This window comes from Mixophyes fleayi, chromosome 12 (assembly GCF_038048845.1).
Source record: "Mixophyes fleayi isolate aMixFle1 chromosome 12, aMixFle1.hap1, whole genome shotgun sequence".
NCBI lineage: Eukaryota > Metazoa > Chordata > Amphibia > Anura > Limnodynastidae > Mixophyes > Mixophyes fleayi.
The window spans coordinates 67,053,100-67,071,449 of record NC_134413.1 but is presented as its reverse complement, the minus strand read 5'-3'; the positions used below and the strand labels follow the sequence as shown (position 1 = coordinate 67,071,449).

Here is an 18,350-nt window from a genome sequence, read left to right as displayed (position 1 = left end):
TAGGCGGTATTGGGGCAGGGAGCGTGGCCAGGTCACAATGGGGGGCGTGTCTAGCGCTTCTGAAGCACTAGTCTGCCCAGTTCTTTACTTCGAACGCCTTCATTGTGCGCACAGGGGCTAATTTGCAATGAAGGCGTACAAAATGTAAATTCTATGCATGTCTAAATGCATGTGGCTGATCTACTAGATCAAAGATGCCCCCAAAAACGTCACTCTAGCCAAGGTAAACATTATAAACAGAATTGTTAACTCCTTTTATAAGAAGATTGCTATACATTCATCTTGTGTATATACTTGAAATAACATGATTTATATTTATCTTTTCAGTTGTGCAGTGGAAATATTATTTTGTTAGTGTGAGTTTAATACAGCTACATGACTGCTTGTTTACACACATACAGCCGCTCAAGCCTACCTATAAATTGTGTCCAATCGCGGGGGTGGGGGTGGGACTGGAGCCAGCCAATCAGAATGGAAGGGGGCATGCCTATGCTAAACCGCCCCCAGAAAAATAAAGTCTAGGTCCGTCCCTGCACTTACCTGACATTACTTAAGTACCTGTTTACTAGTTTTGAGCAGTGAGCTGGCTATAAAGAGACGATGACGTGGTTTTCATCATCGTCTGTCTCTTTTTGTAATCTTTATTTTCAGTGTTTGCAGCAATAAAACATTACAAGGAAACAATATGTCTAAAGTAAGAGATAAACATTGAAAACATTTCCTTATTCTGCAAATAACGTGGTGTGAAATCCTGTTACCCAGCGTCCTGTGCTTCTCGGCTAATCCGTAAGGGGTAGAGAAGGGGAGGAGAGGAGAACGGCTCAGGGTGCACACAGCCTAGTTTCTTGGAGAGGGAGAGTGTGGGTCTTTTTTTCCCTCCTTAGTACTAGAAGGTTAGTGTGTAATAATAAGTTTTCATTGTTACACAAAGCATTTATATGTGGGTGAAAAAGAACCTATGTCTACGCCTTAATTAAACACACTAGGCTTGATTCATTAAGGAAAGTAAAGCAAAAAATTGAGTACATTTGCACCTTGGTAAAACCATGTTGCTTTGGAGGGGAGGAAAATTTAAAATGTGATGGCAGATTTATAGTTGGGGTTGGGCATGTCCTAGATCAAGTTTAAATCTCAGTGTAAAAATAAAGCTATCAAGCATTTGTGTGCTACATGACAAAACGGCCAGTATTTCTCGTATGTGTAAAATAATAAACTAATTTGCACCCTTGCATTGTAACATGGTTTTGTCCAGGAGAAAACGTACTCCTTTTTTTGCCTTACTTTCCTTAATGACTCAAGCCCACAGACTCTACACCGATAGGACATTGGTAGGAATCAAACTCTTGACTCCCCTGGGATAGTGGGGAGTTACTAACTCTCCAGAAATGTCCTAGAGACTCCCAAATTCAAGGTGTGCCTCCTTGACCGTTAAGAGAGCAGCCATTTCCTCTGGAGTGCGCGAACTTGATGCATGTTGGATGACGACGTGGCGTGAATTGCATCTTCGAGCCTCTGCCACTTAGAGCGTTTTCCGAGGCAAGCGAGGCTTTATGTTGTGGTTGAAGCTCTGCCCATCTCTTCTTTTTCCTACCACATCTCCCAGAAGCCATGAAAACCTTTATCAAACTAAGTATTATTAATGAACGTTGATTAAATGAAGAAAGACACCAGATTCGATCTGGCAGAGGGGAATCTTGATTTATTTCTAAAGTGAAACCTGAATTTATGCCAAGTAAAAGGCTCTGATTGATTTTGTATTTGGGTATAGTTTTACTTGGTGGTGTTCCTGTAACAGACGACGTAGGTGTGTACGTACTGTGCCGTCCTATACATTATTTTCTGCAATGTGTTTCCCATGCAGCTATGCAGCGACCCCACTCGCCAGCCTTCTGGGTGTGAAAGACAAGGTGAAGCTGCGGGCCGCTCATAATCCGGTGCTGCAGGCGTTCTATACAAGCGGCTCGAAGCACCCCAGACAGGTATGATCTCAATGTGTGAATGGGTATTGCTCCTATACCAGAATCCTTCGCATTGCCTGTCTCTCCAGGCCAAAGCTCTTCGTCGTCGACATTAAAGACACTTGTGCTGTTTATTTTGTTAGTTTTCCTCTGATATAACCAGGCCTTGGAGTGTGGCTAAGGTGTTTAGAACTGAGAGATTGTCCAGATACAAAGTAGAACACTGAACAATTTGATCATTACCATAACCTTAATTGTGTAGTGCCATCTTCTAAGAACTCAATTAGCCACAATAGGTAAATTTATAAATAGTTATAAAATAATGTCCATAGAGCGGCGGTTCCCAAAGTGTGCGCCGCGACTCCCAGGGGTGCCGCGGCGCTGTCACTGGGGTACCGCGAGTCAGCCATAGAAAAAAACCAAAGAGCACATAAACTTACCAATCCGCGCGGCGCCGGGACCCAGCAGACTCCTCTCTCCCGCAGCTGTCACTGACGTCGATATTCAGTCACAGCTGCGGGAGAGAGGAGTCTGCTGGGTCCCGGCGCCGCGCGGATTGGTAAGTTTATGTGCTCTTTGGTTTTTTCTATGGCTGGCTCGTGGTAGAGGAGTGAGAGGGAGTGTGACAGAGGGGCAGGAGTGTGACAGAGGGGCAGGAGTGTGACAGAGGGGCAGGAGTGTGACAGAGGGGCAGGAGTGTGACAGCGGGGCAGACGGAGGGGTTCTGGCTCTGTTGATTAACTCTTGCCCATTTTCAGTAGTCCTGTATTCAATCAAAATGACACATAACTGTATAAATTGTGTTTATTGATATATTTTATCTGGTTTTTTTTTCTAAATGTGATATTGTCCATTGTATACAGTATACTCTACCCCTCTATATTTCATAAACTTAGACTGATCTTTTAAACTGTGCCATTTTGTTCAGACAATAAGGAGTTTGATAGTTTATTGTGTAGTTTTATAACACTTCTACTGTTGTCCGTTTAAATGATATCATTAACCATCACACTACACATTTAAATGTACTTCCATTTCTATTTATTTTAAGATTGCCTTCCAAAAAATGTATTTATTTTCATAAGACCAAAAACAACATTGTAATTTTAAGTTAAATTTAACATGCTTGCTATGATATAAAGTAATGATATATATTATATATATTTATATATTATTTATAAATAGTAAATGATATATAAATATATAATCTATCAACCTATGGATTTGGGTTTTTTTTGGGGGGGGGGTTGTTTTTTTTCCCAATACTAAGACTTTTTCTATAAACATAGCTTGTGTCTGCACTAACTTAAGGTGTGTGTGAATTTGACAGAGCCTTAACTTAAACTTTTAGGGCCCGGGGCGAGAGAAAAAGGCCGCCCCTCTAGCCCTCCATTTAACCAAATGAACCTAAAATATTCAAAAACCGCATTCTGCTTCAGCGTTGCGCACTTGGCGGTCACCCCTACAGCAAAGCTCTAGTTACAGCCCTGGACTTTGGTTCTGGCATGAAAGTTGAAATGTACTGGGTGAAGACAGCTCAGCATGGAAGACCCCTCTGGACCACCGAAGAATCATGGGGGAGGCAGTCATGTCCTAAATTAGTCACCTGGCCATTTTGTGAATAATTGCTGCATTGATAAAGTCAGTATTTCTAAGCAAAGTTACCAGCTCCCTGTTTGCTAATAAGATTAACTGTAGGTGTTTTGAGTTTCTTATTGACTTTCCAGGAGTGTAAATTAGCTAGAAGCATTGGAAAAGGGTTCAGAGAGAATCGACACCTAGTTATGTTATAAAGAAAAGACAAAACTTGGCACCATTGCTGTCTTAATTTTCTTTTTTTGCCAGAAACCATGTCAGCTGCGGGGGTAGATAATATGATATGCTCAGACTCTTCTACCTTAATGCTCAGCAAGGTATCAACATAGGGTCCAATTTGTGATAATTTATATTTTAAAATGTAGAGCGACACCACTGGTTTATTGTCAGAGCTCGTGGCTGACCACATTCTCCAAGCCCTTTATTTTCTAACCACGAAAGCAACGTTTTCCCATCTCTGGCCTGAAGCATAGAGGAAGATTTTGATGCAGCAAATGAAGTATGTAAGTCAGGGACTAGGGTGCTGTAAATGCACTATTTACTGAGGGATTTCTAAAAGTAGCTTAGCACGGAACCAAATCCGGTAAGTGTAGAAGACTCAACTCATCCTTTTGGGAGATCTAAGCATTTGAGCAGCACGGCAGCTTAGTGGTTAGCACTTCTGCCTCACAGCACTGGGATCATTAGTTTGATACCCGACCATGACCTTATCTGTGCGGAGTTTGTATGCTCTTCCCATGTTGCAGTGGGTTTCCTCCGGGTGCTCTGGTTTCCTCCTACATTGCAAAAACATACTGGTAGGTTAATTGGTTGCTATTAAATTGACCCTTGTCTGTCTCTCTTTATGTGTGTGTTAGGGAATTTAGACTGTAAGCTCCAATGGGGCAGGGACTGATGTGAATGAGTTCTCTGTACAGTGCTGCGGAATTAGTAGCGCTATATAAATAGCTGATGATGATGATTTCCCCAGACTTTTGATTTCACTAGATCATTTTAAAGAAGGCCTTCTCCAAATTGAGCAGCTGTCCTAAAAAAGGAAAGCTTTTGGGGTTCTAGCTAATTGGAGAGAGATGGAATGGGGGTGGGTTTGTAGGTGTTGATCTTCACGCAGTTCCATCCACTCCAAATTGGAGAAATTAATTGTAAATGTTGAAAAATGGTCTATTATAACTGTAAGATGGTTCACTAAAAAAGGCCAATAGGTCACCAGCATAGATTTGTCACGATCCAGCACTTACCCGAACCTGCACGACTTGTGTGACAATGGTTCAATCAGTAACAACCACCTAGTCCAGTGTAGTCCTATTTCAGTGATGGCTAACCTGTGACACTCCAGGTGTGGTGAAACTACGAGTCCCAGCATGCTTTGCCAATATGTAGCAGCTTATTCCTGCAAGGGTATGCTGGCACTTGTAGTTTCACAACACCTGGAGTGTCATAGGTTAGCCAACACTGACCTAGTCTAACAATGATTAAAACTCTTCCTGTCTGTCTCGCGTACTACATTCGCCTTACCAATCATGCCACCACCAAGGTTTTTTTGTGAAGAGCTAACGCTCTTATTCAGGAAGCCTTCGGTTCGAAATTTTATCTAAACTAATCTATCAAAATTTATTTTAATCAGAGTTATCATAGACTAGATGATCTCTCCTGACCCAGAGATACCATAAACCAAATGATCTCCTTGGTTCAGCTATGTAGCGTACTAATACTATCATCATCCTCATCATTTATTTATATAGCGCCAACATATTCCGTAGCGCTTTACAATTGGGGACAAACATAGTAAACTAATAAACAAACTGGGTAAAACAGACAAAGAGGTGAAAAGGCCCTGCTCGCAAGCTTACAATCTATGGGTATGCTTTATTCCCCACATCCAATCTATATCCAAATCCTGTTACATTTAAAAAAAACAAAACTTTTCCAGGATACGCACATATCTTGCACAAGACACTGCTAAAACTTTAATTCATGCACTAATCTCCTGCATTGACTCTTGCTATACCATCCTCACTGGTCTTCCTCGAATCAGACTTTCAACACTACAGTCTGTTTTGCATGCAACAGCTAGATTGATGATCCTAGCAAATCGTTCTTCCACTGTTGATCCGCTCTCAGTCTCTACATTGGTTGCCTGTTTTTTTACTGAATCAAATAGAAAAATCTTCTACTAACATACATCTCATGTCATCAACAACATTGCACCAACATACATCTCCTCACTTGTCTCAAAGATCTCCCAACTCAACACGTCCGTTCTGCACAAGATCTTCGCCCCCATTCCCAATTACAGGACTTTTTTTTTTGGGCTTCATCCACTTAGTGGAATACCCTTCCTCGCACAGTAAGACTATTTCCTTTAGTCTTCAAACCTTGAAACAATCTCTGAAAACCCACCTCTTCAGGCAAGCTTATAATATTCCTCAACCACCCTCTTATCCTCCCTGGGGTAGCACTTAACCTTGTGTATCCAATGCATACTGTCCCATAGATTGTCAGCTTGCAAGCAGGGCCGCTTACCTCTCTGTCTATAATACCCAGTCTTGTTTTACTCCGGTGTTTGTTCCTAAATGTACAGGGCTACAGATTTGCTGGCGCTATATAAGAAAATGTTGGTGATAATAATAGAGGGCAATTTTTTTAATACATTACTCGACATGTATCCCTTTTAGAAGTTGTCAGCCACAGCCTATGGGAAAGGAAAGGATAGGCCACTGGGGGGAAATTACTTGTATCACCTGAAGAAAAGGTACCCCAGAAACCAAATAGAGGGGGTAAATAAATGTTGATGATGTTGATGAAATACCTGATGCAGTCAGTCAATCAAATCAAATAAGGAGACTTCAATCTGTGTCAGATTTTGAATGACTTCACTTTGCGTACATTGGTGACTGCCATTCTGCCACTAACAAAATCAGCGTTCCGTTATTGGGTTATAGGGCCCAGTCCACTAAGCCTTCATTAGAAAGCAGGGTGGGCAGCTGTCTTCTTGGAGAACTAAATTATTAATGAAGCAGGGCTTTAACTAGGCCTGTGTGGTAAGGGCGACCGCACAGGGTGTAGCGCTGAAGGGGGGTGCAACTTACGGATAGTTTAGGTTAATTTGGTTAAAATTAAAGGCTTTTTTTTTTTTTCTTTCTCGCCCTAGGCGCTAAAATTTTAAGTTAGAGCTCTGAGATGAAGGATAGTACAAGGGAATTTTATTGGCAGTATTCTTATAAAATTCAGCAGTACACACATCAATCCTGGTGACTTGTGATTGGACAGTTTTTTAAATAGCCTGGAGAACTTCCTTTAATATAAATTGGATGATGCAAGCTTTCAAGTGTACTGTATTATCTGATATACCCCTACCAAAATACAGTATGTCTTCTTTCACCTGCAACACAGGTCAAGCTTATATAGTTTGTTGTAGAAGCAGGAGAGAATGTTGCCTATTCTGTCCAGATATAAGGTTTTAATACCTCCAGTGTCTACCATATCAGCGTTTCAGTTTAAGTGTTTGACTAGCGTTTTCTCACCTCTTCTCTCCAAATCTATAAAATTTACCCTGAAATTGGCGGTGCTGCCAGGTATTATCAGGGTTTGAGAGAGGACTGATCTTATATTTGTTAGAAGATTTGTGTTTTTGTTTTGAGGTCTGTTCCGAAAATTGTGGTTTACATATTTATTTAAGCCATTGAACCCTTTTGGGGAACTGAATCCGTATTCTTCTTTTCTTAGGGTGACCTAGAGAACTTGTCGAGAGCAAGCAAACTTACCGTGCGCCAGGTAGAGAGATGGTTCCGTCGGAGGAGAAACCAGGACAGGCCCAGTCTACAAAAGAAGTTTCGTGAAGCCAGGTATGAGAACTGATATCACGTCTGTTATTGTTTGGTTTGTCACTCTTTAGCATGCATAGAACTTGAATTGTTTTGGAGGCCTAATTTTGCTTGTGGTTGATGCATTGGCTGCTGTGCTGTTTCTCAGCAACCTGAAATGACCTCTACTGGACTTAACACTGCAAGTTGTTCAATTTGTGAGGGCGCCGAGGTCATTAGTGAGGGGGCGGGGCTAAGAGCGAGTTGGGGGTGCGTAACGTTTCGTTTGATTAAAATGTCCGTTTAAATAATCAAACCCTCTCGGCAGATGATAAAAAGTTGTTTAGAAGTGATCTCAATATTTAGATAGCTTTTTGCCTTTGCTGATTACTATACATTAGTTTTGCAAACGTTCACTGCTGTGTTGCCTCACAAGCCGTTTGCCGGCCATTTTGTTTCATTAATGCAGCTTGCACTAATTTTTATTCTTCTTTGGTCAGTATGGACCAGCATGCTAATAGTCCATACATGACCACTTTTAAGATTTCTTCCCCAGGAGATCCGGGGGAGAAGTCATGTGACATGGGGTAGGAGGAGGGCATGGTGACATTTAGCGTCACCATAGCCCCGCCCCCACTATAAAAAGCCGAAATTGTTGCGGCATTGAATGAAGAGGCGGAGCTTAATTGCGTAATTAAGCTCCGCCCCCTCCATTCACTGCAGTGAATTTCGCCAAATTTCGGGAGTTTTGCCTACTCTTCCGGGAGTTCGAGAGGAAGAGAGGAATAATTGCTGCAAAATCCTGTTTCCCAAAACGTATTATGCAATTTTCAAATTCTTTCTTGCCTTTATCAAGAAATAAGTTTTTTGAACAAAATATCTCTGGAAAATATGGGTAACATTATAAAAGAAGTTTTTTCCCAATATAATGTCCATTTAACAATCGGCTGTTTGGCGAGTACCGCAATGGAACAGATGATTAGTGTTCGTTTGTACTAAGGGTACTTTCTTTTTACAGCTGGAGATTCACCTTTTATCTTATTGCTTTCATTGCTGGCATGGCCGTCCTTGTAGATGTAAGTAGCGCTTTTCATTTCCACCCTCCGCTATTGCTGTCTTGGCACAACTTTATGTCATTCTTGTTATTAGGTCAGTGTTTTATAACTGCTTTTGTTTTTTATAATTTTTTTTATTATTTTTGCGTTTGGTCAGATTAGAGATACGTGACTACTTTTATTATATGTATATATTTATTATATGTAGAAGTTAAGTGGTGAAACGTAACGTACACAGGCCCTTACAAATATGCCAAATATTTTGGGAACAGCAAGTTCATATACTTCAATGCAATAGGGAAAAAGTTCCTGGCTCAAAGAGCTTACCATCTTGTATCGGAGAACATTAGTAGCATTGTGTCTGTGGACAAGATGACATGTTGGGAAAAAAAGACATGGTCGGTAGAATTAAGGAGAGTTCAACGATGTCTGGTGCACACTTGGGGGTAAATGTATCAAGCTGGGAGTTTTCCGGCAGGTTTGAAAAGTGGAGATGTTGCCTATAGCAACCAATCAGATTCCAGCTATCACATATTTAGCACACTCGACAAAATGTATGTGTGTGTGTATATACGTGTGTGTGTGTAAAATATATATAATTATTATTTATTATTTTATTATTTTTTTATTATTTAATATATAAATGTCTAGTGGCGTGTGTTAGTCTGTCTGTGTGTGTGTGGAAAAAATAAAACCAAGCTGCAGCGCCACCTGCTGGGCGGAGTTATACACTGACCTACTAAATTCTTAGTGTGTGTGGAAAAAAAAAATTCAGAAAGGGCTGAAATTTGGTATACTAAGATGTTTTTAATTTGTTAATTGTTAAAAGTGTTTATAAAGATTTAAAAAAAATATATATATCTTGAAGGAGAAGTGACAGTTGGGAGTGGTTGGTGGTTGCCGGGGGTGGCAGTTGGGAGTGGTTGGTGGTTGCCGGGGGTGACAGTGGGGAGTGGTTGGTGGTTGCCGGGGGTGACAGAGCGAGAGGAGTGTGATACTCAGGACCGCTGAGAGAGATCCCTGTGTCTGGATAGACATCTGGATAGATGTGGCGATGAAAATGAAGGATGAGGTGATGGAGAAGAATGATGAGGTGATGACATGTGGACAAAACCACGTTAAAAAAGGGCGCTTGCATCGGGAAGTAACGCTCTTCCCCTGAGGAGGCCTGGGCTATGGCCCAAATGCATGACAAGAACCTTTTTAACACCTTAAGTAGCTTGATTTGACTAGAATGCATGACTATCATGCACGGGTTAACTTGTTATTAATATATAATGGTATTTAATTTTTTTCTGTTTGCAGAAACCCTGGTTCCATGACCTCAGTGAGGTGTATAAAGGTTTCCCCAAACAGGTAATTCCCAAGGTTTACATTGGACAATATGGCAGACCAGTCTAGTGGTAGGGAACAGGTCACTGAAAGATATTGCAGGAGCCACAAAGAAGACTGTACAAGGCAGTTCGCTCAGCTCGTTAGCATGCATACATATATTTAGGCCCATTTTATTGTTGGAAAAGCGTCTTTGTATTTATTTTATGTTGAGAACTGTCCTTGTGTATCCACTTTTGAAGTGGGCAGGATTAGACCCAACCAATTTGGTTGAATCGGAGCGTTCTTCTGCATTAGCTCATCAATAAAATAAACATTGCTGAATTTAAAAAAAATAAAGACTTTGTTATTTTAAATGGTAAATTATCACAAAATTGAAAAATTATTTGTGGATGGAATACATAATGTACAGTTTGGGCCAAAAAAGTTCTTACCTAGGCATCTGATGGGCACCCAGCGTTTTCAGCCCACCTTCATCTTCACTGCTCGCTCCCGCTAGTAGCGTTGTGTTTGTGTACAAGACGCGTTATGTTGCCTTAGGCAGGCAGTATGTTGTCCACTGACAGACGCAAGAGTAGCTGTGGCTGGCGCACGAAAAACATGAGGTGACACCTCAACTAGCTTGAAGTTCGTAGCCCAGTTCAGTAACTTGTTAGGACTGGATTACCCAGGGCCGGATTAACCATAGGGCTAACTGGGCTACAGCCCAGGGGCCTATGGCATCCAGGGGCCCTTGAAAGTGCTCAGCAGCAGTATTGGTCGGGGGCGGGGGCGCCCCCGGCGCGATCAGTGCTGCTGAGCACTTTCACTGCGGTCCTTCTCCGGCGCGCTGTAGTCTCCTTACTGAGGAGATCTCGTGAGTCTCACTCTCATGAGATCTCCTCAGTTAAGAGCGTACAGCGTGCCGGAGAAGGAGGTAAGTGCCGGGGGCGAGGGGGCAGCTCGGATCATGGGGGGGGGGCCTTGGCCCAGGGGCCTCCATTCCCTTAATCCGGCCCTGATTCCACCCCAAACAGTGTTTTTTTTTTCCATTTCTGGTACTGCTGTGCAAATGCCGTGAACACTGCCGGCTGTCTAATGAACCTTGCCTGCTCATCCGGTCTGATCCAATTATCAAATTGAGATGTGTACCAGCAATAACTACTAAATTGAAATGCATAGCTCTTGTTTTCTTACAGTGCCATCTTGCTCTCTCATTAATCAACATGACAAGAAAGCACACTATAAATGCTCTGATCACTATATATTGAGATTCTCGCTCTTCTCTGCAAAGTAGAACCTTGTATTGTTACTAGTGCGGAGCTCAAGATCCGTAATGTGCTAAGTTCTACTCTCTTTCCTTCTACCAGAGCATGCTGCCATCCCAGTACTGGTATTACATGATCGAACTGGGCTTCTACTGGTCTCTCCTCTTCAGAATCGCATTTGATGTCAAGCGGAAGGTAAGTACTCTATATTAACATTGTAGCCACGAGAGGGTCTTGGTAATGGAATTGTCCAGTTACTGTTATAGGAGCACCTCAGTCATGCAACTAGATATTCAAAGCACTTTAAAGGACATCTGGTAGTTAAATGAGCACCAGATTGGTTAGTTGCTCAATGATTTCTTAATGACCTCTAAACTACCTCTAGATTGTTCATAACATTCCGTCCCCATTATTGGCTTCTTTGGACCTTCTGGTCTGATCCAACTCGTCTCCTTATTTACCATCTAAAATTGATCAAACCCAGAAGTACATTTCTGATATGAAGGTCCACTTCATAAATAATCACCTACTGAACCGGTCTTCGACTGCTGTCGGGGAATGTTTGGGTTCAGGTGCCAGGTTGCCAGCCCAGCATAGCCTGAAACTAGCCCCATGGTCAAGCCTTCAATTTCATGTAGAATGTTCGAAATATTATGCCAATGTCCTCCCACCTATCTCACAAGGTGGTGACCTTAGTGGACCTGCTTAAAGAGTAACCATGGCCGGCTAACTTGCCTTGTTTTCTAGGCTACTACTAGCCTTCTTGTGTGTGCCTGTTACTTGATTTGGTTTGGTTTATGCCTTTTACCACTGTGCTTGCGCTCTATCATATTTTCAGTCCTATTACAGACCTTGACACACCGCCAAATGGTGTAAATCTGGTGATGTTCCTCAATACCATTCCCACAATGCCTGGCACCCAAGCCATCGTATTAGGGGGAGTATTATGACGTTTCCATAAGTAGAGCTGTGGGAAGAGCTAAATGGATTATTAGAGGAGAAGTCAAACAATGTCAACTGTACGGTGCGCTATACAAGCAGTCTTGCTAGCACCATATATTAAAGTCCTATCTGAAGAGTATTTTTATACATTTATACCTTCATTCTTATTTACACAAATGCAAAGGAAACATTAAAAAAATAGTTAGTCCCTTTAAACTACTAGAATGCTTACTGAATCTGCCTGGTTACTCACCTTTGCGTAGAATGCCGATCGTAACCCCCCACTGACAAATTAATGGGCAATAACATCATATTAAATAAAACCAGTAGCGTGTTGGAGCAGAAGGATCCAGCTGCTGGTGTTTATAATCAGGTTGGTAATATTTCTCTGTGGGATAATTGTTTTATTTTATTTGTTTTTTATTAATTTCCTTTTTGCCATTAAAACATATATTTCTTTTTGCTTTTCTTATTCAGGACTTTAAAGAGCAAGTTATCCACCACGTGGCCACTATTATACTGATCAGCTTTTCGTGGTGTGCAAACTACATACGCGTGGGCACATTGGTTATGGCCATACACGACTCCTCCGACATTTTCCTGGAGGTGAGGCATTAAGATAGTCACTGTAGATGCCACCCCGACTGGTACTCCGGTTAAAGGGTAACTGCTCGAAATGGATTTTACCTACTTTTAAATCATACTTTAGTAAATTGTAGAACCTAACTGATAGTCTTGGACTTCTGCCCGAAATCATCTGGTGAAACCTCTGAAACAGTGTAACTCTATATCGAGAAATAGGTAGTGAATAATTGACCTTATGATAGAAGCACCTGTAACTATGGAAAGATAATAATTAGAATTAGGCAGAGTCTTTTTTAAAAGTACAATCTCTTTAAGTTGGTCAGACATGCTGTGATCTTATTTCGTGCAAACAATGATTGACATGCTCACATTGATACCAAATCGTCACATGTTGGTAAACGGTTGACAGGATGCGGGGTTTCCTATCTATTAACCACACACACACACACACACACACAGTGTTCTGCTGAAATAAACCCAGTTAATATTTACATTGATGTAGATATTGATAAATCACTAAATCACATGCCCCTGAAAAGTAGACATCCGGCAAAGGTCTTTTTGGCATGGATGAGTCTCGGGTATATTTACTAAACTGCTGGTTTGAAAAAGTGGAGATGTTGCAACCAATCAGATTCTAGTTATCATTTATTTAGTAGGTTCTACAAAATGACAGCTAGAATCTGATTGGTTGCTATAGGCAACATCTTCAAACACGCCGTTTAATGAATATACCCCTCAGACTTAAGAGCCTGACCTTACGTCCTAACCCTAATTACTGTAGCAAAGTAATTTGCCACTTTAGCCAAAGTGATTTTATCTGAAAATGACAGGTAGCTTTCTCCTTAAATCTACATTATTTTCTGAATCTATATGATGTTACATTATTTCTGTTGATGATAAATGACGAGAGGCCCTGTATTTGGAAACTGAGTGCAAGTCTCTCTTCTTAACAGTCTGCAAAGATGTTTAACTACGCTGGCTGGAAGCAGACTTGCAACAATATCTTTGTAGTGTTTGCTGCGGTGTTCATCATTACAAGAATTATTATTTTTCCATTTTGGTAAGTAAATAATTTTGTAAATTATCGTTGATTTGCAATGGGCTATATCAATATGTCATATTTTCTGTGATACACTCAGGCTTCAAATTTACAGTGGTTGAAAAGAAACTATCCACTTAAGATGCTCCAATTCAAATCGACACAGAAGTAGCTATATCTTAAGGGGTTTCCTGCCTTAAGCTGGGTACACACTACACAGTTTTCATCCAATAATCGGCTAAATCAGCCGACATACGACCTCTCGTTCAAAAGTCGGGTCAGTGTGTGCAGTGACACGATGGTCGAAAGTCTGCCCAAATGGACGATTGTCGCCTCATTTGGTTGGTCGTACCGTTTAATATTTTCGTTCCAATCTCGTTTCCATTGTATATTGTGTATAAACTTCCGACCGATCCACAACAGTGAGTATGAAATTACAGTCATTGCTCACGACAACATGGCTGTAAAAAGTCGCTAAAGGGACGTTTGCTCTTCCCTTTATCGTCCTAAACAAGGCTAGTGTGTATGCAGTCCATGGACCGAGCGATCGGAACATCGATCGCATGTAAAATCGCTCGGCATAAAAAGTTGGTCGAAATTTCTGTAGTGTGTACCCAGCTTAAACCTAGGTACATACTACACTTTTTTCAGCAGATTAGCGGGCCAATCAAATGATATATGACTGATTGGCCAGATATCTGTGAGTGTGTATACGATTGGCCAGATATCTGTGAGTGTGTATACGATTGGCCAGATATCTGTGAGTGTGTATACGATTGGCCAGGTATCTGTGAATGTGTATACGATTGGCCAGATATCTGTGAGTGTGTATACGATTGGCCAGATATCTGAGTGTGTATACTTACCCGATGATGCAAAGTCGTCCCAAAGTGCCGATCATCGCTTCATCTGGTTGGTCGTACTGTTTGATTTTTATCGCTCCAATCGCTGTCTGCCCAGAGAGAGAGAGTTAGCAGCCTGTCAATGTGTCTGTGCAGAGGGCAGCCTGTCACTGTGTCCATCACACGCCGTTCTGTTCACCTGAACACCCCTTCCTGCTGGAAGATTTTCACTCCCTCAAAGGTCATTTTAGGTAACTTAGGCCAGCAATGTATGGGTTAACCGGGCTCCGGGAGGTAGTGAGAACTGTCAGGAATTACGAAATTAACAGCCAGGGCAGCAGCATATTCAGAGCAGGAGATCTGAGCACAAACGAAGTGTATAGAGCATTAGGAGAAGTTATTGCAGCGCATAAATTATACTCTTGACACAGTCTGGTCATAAGTCACTGGTGCCGGCATAATTATCAGCATCAGTGGTTAAAACAAATATGAGTACGGAGATGGTGTCTGACCTGCAGTCAGCCTTTGCTGAAACACTGTTATCTTATGTAACAGTGTGGAAATTAACGTCTTGGCTTCTGAATCTTACAAAGTTCTTTGAGCATTTACCCACTGACACCCAGGGCAGCTGTCACTTGTAGCAGATGGTTATGACAGAAGAAGAGCAGAGATCTGAAGGTAATTGGGTATAGTGTGTACACCTGAATCGGCTGCTGGTCGGGACTTCAATCGTTAGAGACAACAAATTGGTCGAAAGTTTTTGTAGCGTGTACTCAGCTTTACATAATGACAGCAAGGATAGCCCTATGTGAGGTTACAAATAGATTTAAATATTTATGTATACAATTACGAGTGGCTGAATTATATAGAGAGAGAGAGATCTCTCTGTCTAAAACCTAATCAGATACACAACATTGTACATACAGAATATAAGCTTTACAAAACTGTATCCAGCAAAGTGTAATGACTTCAAGTTCTAAGTTACCCTTTGCTTTTTGCTCGTGCCCCATAGGGGTGCGAGCAAAACTTAGTTACTTGTGTGTTTTTAAAAAAAAAAAAATCCACACAAGGTGTCTCGTGGCCATTCCGGAGGCACCTTGCGCGGATTTTTTTACAGTTGAATTCCCCCGTATAGGTGCAGCACAGTGGCTTAGCGGTTGGCACTTCTGCCTCACAGCACAGGAAGACACTAAAGTATTGCTGACTGTTCTGTGGCTTTCTAATGCAAGCAATAAGTCATAAAACTAAGCATTGACTGTATACAAGTGATACATAGATTATGCATTGATCAGGTCATGACGTGCACCACCAGTCTGTAGTAAAATCAGGATATAGGATGTAGCCTGAGAAGCAGTCTCATCTAGCCATTGACTCAGCACTTGGATGTGTACCCCATTTTTCCCCCATTGAAAGTGGTGCTGCACAGTGGTTGGCATTGTTGTGTCGGTACTGAAGCATTGGACTCTATTCTGAATGGGCAGCACGGTGCCTCAGTGGTCAGCACTTCTGTCTCACAGCACTGGGGTCATGAGTTTGATTCCTGACCGTGGCCTTATCTGTGTGGAGTTTGTATGTTCTCCCCATGTTTGCGTAGGTTTCCTTCGGGTGCTCCGGTTTCCTCCCACACTCCAAAAACATACTGGTTGGTTAATTGGTTGCTATCAAATTGACCTTAGTCTCTCTGTCTGTCTGTCTGTGTGTGTGTATATTAGGGAATTTAGACTGTAAGCTCCAATGGGGCAGAGACTGATGTGAGTGAGTTCTCTGTACAGCGCTGCGGCATTAGTGGCGCTCTATAAATAGATGATATGTGAGATCTGTCTAGTTTTTGATGTACTATTCAGCTTGTCCACCTTTACGTTACTTGAGATGTTGACCATGCCCTATTTGTGGCTAGCACCATCTGCTTTCTAGATGGCTCCCACCCTATCCTACTAATTCACTAAACATTCCAATAGCCGTTCTTACTGAGTGTGCAACAGAAGTGCTTAACGTGCATATCGGGCTCTGATGTCAGACATAGCGCCAGCACAAAGACTAATGATGGATTTATCAGGTAAAAGAAGTAGCCTGTACATGTAATGATTGAACCTCCAATTCCATTAAGGTCACTTTCTATGTAGATATCAAAAACTAATAATGTTGAAACCAAAAAAAATCAAAAAACCCAATTCTCTTTCCTTCTGCAGGATCCTCCACTGTAACTGGGTTTACCCCATTGAACTCTATCCGCCTTTTTTCGGTTATTATTTTTTCAACGTCCTGCTGTGGGTACTACAATGTCTGCACGTCTTCTGGGCCTATCTCATACTTGGCATGGCCCACAAGTTTCTTACGGGCAAGGTAGGACAAACGAATCGTTGGGGGGGATCGGATCATGTAGCTTAATTGACAATGAGGTTTAGTGCCATATTACTAATAAGATAATTATAAATGCAATCTCTACATATTTTGACAGCCAAACACGGGTCCGTAAAACTGTTCGATCCAGGTAGCAAGAGATAGAATCAGGATTACTTGTTTTACACACTCTCTTCTGCCGTCAATAGTTCCCATTAGTGCAGTTGTAGGATGTGTGCACATATAGACCAAGAGCGTTCCTCTTTCAACCATGCCTGGTAATAATTAGATTTGCATTTTATTGTCCATCATCGCAGAGAGAAAATGGATAACACTTGTTATTTCTGAGCTCCTCGTCCTTTAGACCCTTTATGTTGGTGGGTCAAGAGTAGACCAAAGCTTAAAAATGAGATAAAATGATTGGTTATCCTTCTTGGTTACTACAAACTCGTACTTGATTTTTGATATGTGTTTGTTTTTTGTTTTGTTTTTTTCAATGTCTGATCTCGTTCAGCTGGAACAAGACGAAAGAAGCGACAAAGATGAAACTGATATTCCAGATGATGACGAAGAGGAACCCACCAAGAATGGGACATTTTCCAATGGCCATTCGGTGCAGAACAATAACCACCACAAAGGAGATTGACCTCAGATTCGACACATGGCTAACTCACCCTTGGACTGTCTTCTGAGGAAATAACAAGAACGACCATCCTTCTCCCAGATTCACACTACTTAAATACTTTCCCATCATCTCAAGAAACGACACTGAATGACATCTCAAAGGCCAATCCAGTTTACATTCCTAACGGAGCCTTTGAAGGTGGAACAATGAAGTTTCTCCAATGGGACAATTTTAATCATGTTGATTCATGTGTGTTTTCTTTCTTTTCTCTCTCCTTGTTTGACTGTGAAAAATTTACTCCATGTAGACAGCCCCCCCTCCCCCTTCAAACTATCAATAATTCCCTATAGATAAATGAAGTCCTCCGTTTTTGTAATGCCAACAGTGTCTCCTGCTTGTTGTTTGGGGGGGAGAGGGGGGCACCAAAGACCCTTTTCTGTGAAAAACAAACTGTCCAGGTTTACATTTTGTAAACCATTCCAGAGATGACTTTCTTCTCAAATTTTATTGTCTGTATCTAGACTGGAGAACTGGAGTCGTATGACCTGGATGTAGCAGTTGAGGTGAACTATATGCCACTTTATTATCAAAACTTGTCCTGCATTTTTATGCCCATCTCCGTTGACAGACGGGTTGAACCACTGTTTCTTGAATGTTTCCGAATGCGTTAGTAAGAGAGCAGTGGGTCTTAACTTTGTTTTGCCTTTTCACCCAAGCACCAGTTGTAGTACTCACGAGTACCCATGTTGGATTAAAGCCTTGATGAGATGACAATCAATGTGAACGCTGCACATTCGTCTTGTTAGCCAATCACTAATGTCCATTTTCTGTTGTTACTTTCTGTGATTTCTCAATTATGGTTCATTTACTACTTATGTCTCAGTTGATCATTTAATAGCAATAATATATTTATTATTGTAGTTGTGTTTTTTGTTTTTTTTGTTTGTTTTTCTTTGACTCTCTTGACTTTCATATTGCTGAAC

General features: G+C 41.4%; 1 protein-coding gene across 2 annotated transcripts in view; it reads left to right on the top strand.

The window, feature by feature from the left end:
* Window positions 1-18,145, top strand: part of CERS2 (ceramide synthase 2) — a 45,639-nt gene extending 27,494 nt beyond the window's left edge. For both annotated transcript variants that reach the window (XM_075193554.1, XM_075193553.1), the window contains exons 3-11: window positions 1,862-1,979; window positions 7,281-7,399; window positions 8,376-8,433; window positions 9,718-9,768; window positions 11,094-11,186; window positions 12,411-12,539; window positions 13,475-13,581; window positions 16,592-16,745; window positions 17,257-18,145. In XM_075193554.1, coding sequence (XP_075049655.1) covers window positions 1,862-1,979; window positions 7,281-7,399; window positions 8,376-8,433; window positions 9,718-9,768; window positions 11,094-11,186; window positions 12,411-12,539; window positions 13,475-13,581; window positions 16,592-16,745; window positions 17,257-17,388 — 961 coding nt within the window. In that variant the 3' untranslated portion in view covers window positions 17,389-18,145. The remainder of the gene's footprint in view (window positions 1-1,861; window positions 1,980-7,280; window positions 7,400-8,375; window positions 8,434-9,717; window positions 9,769-11,093; window positions 11,187-12,410; window positions 12,540-13,474; window positions 13,582-16,591; window positions 16,746-17,256) is intronic.
* Window positions 18,146-18,350: the final 205 nt, after the last annotated feature.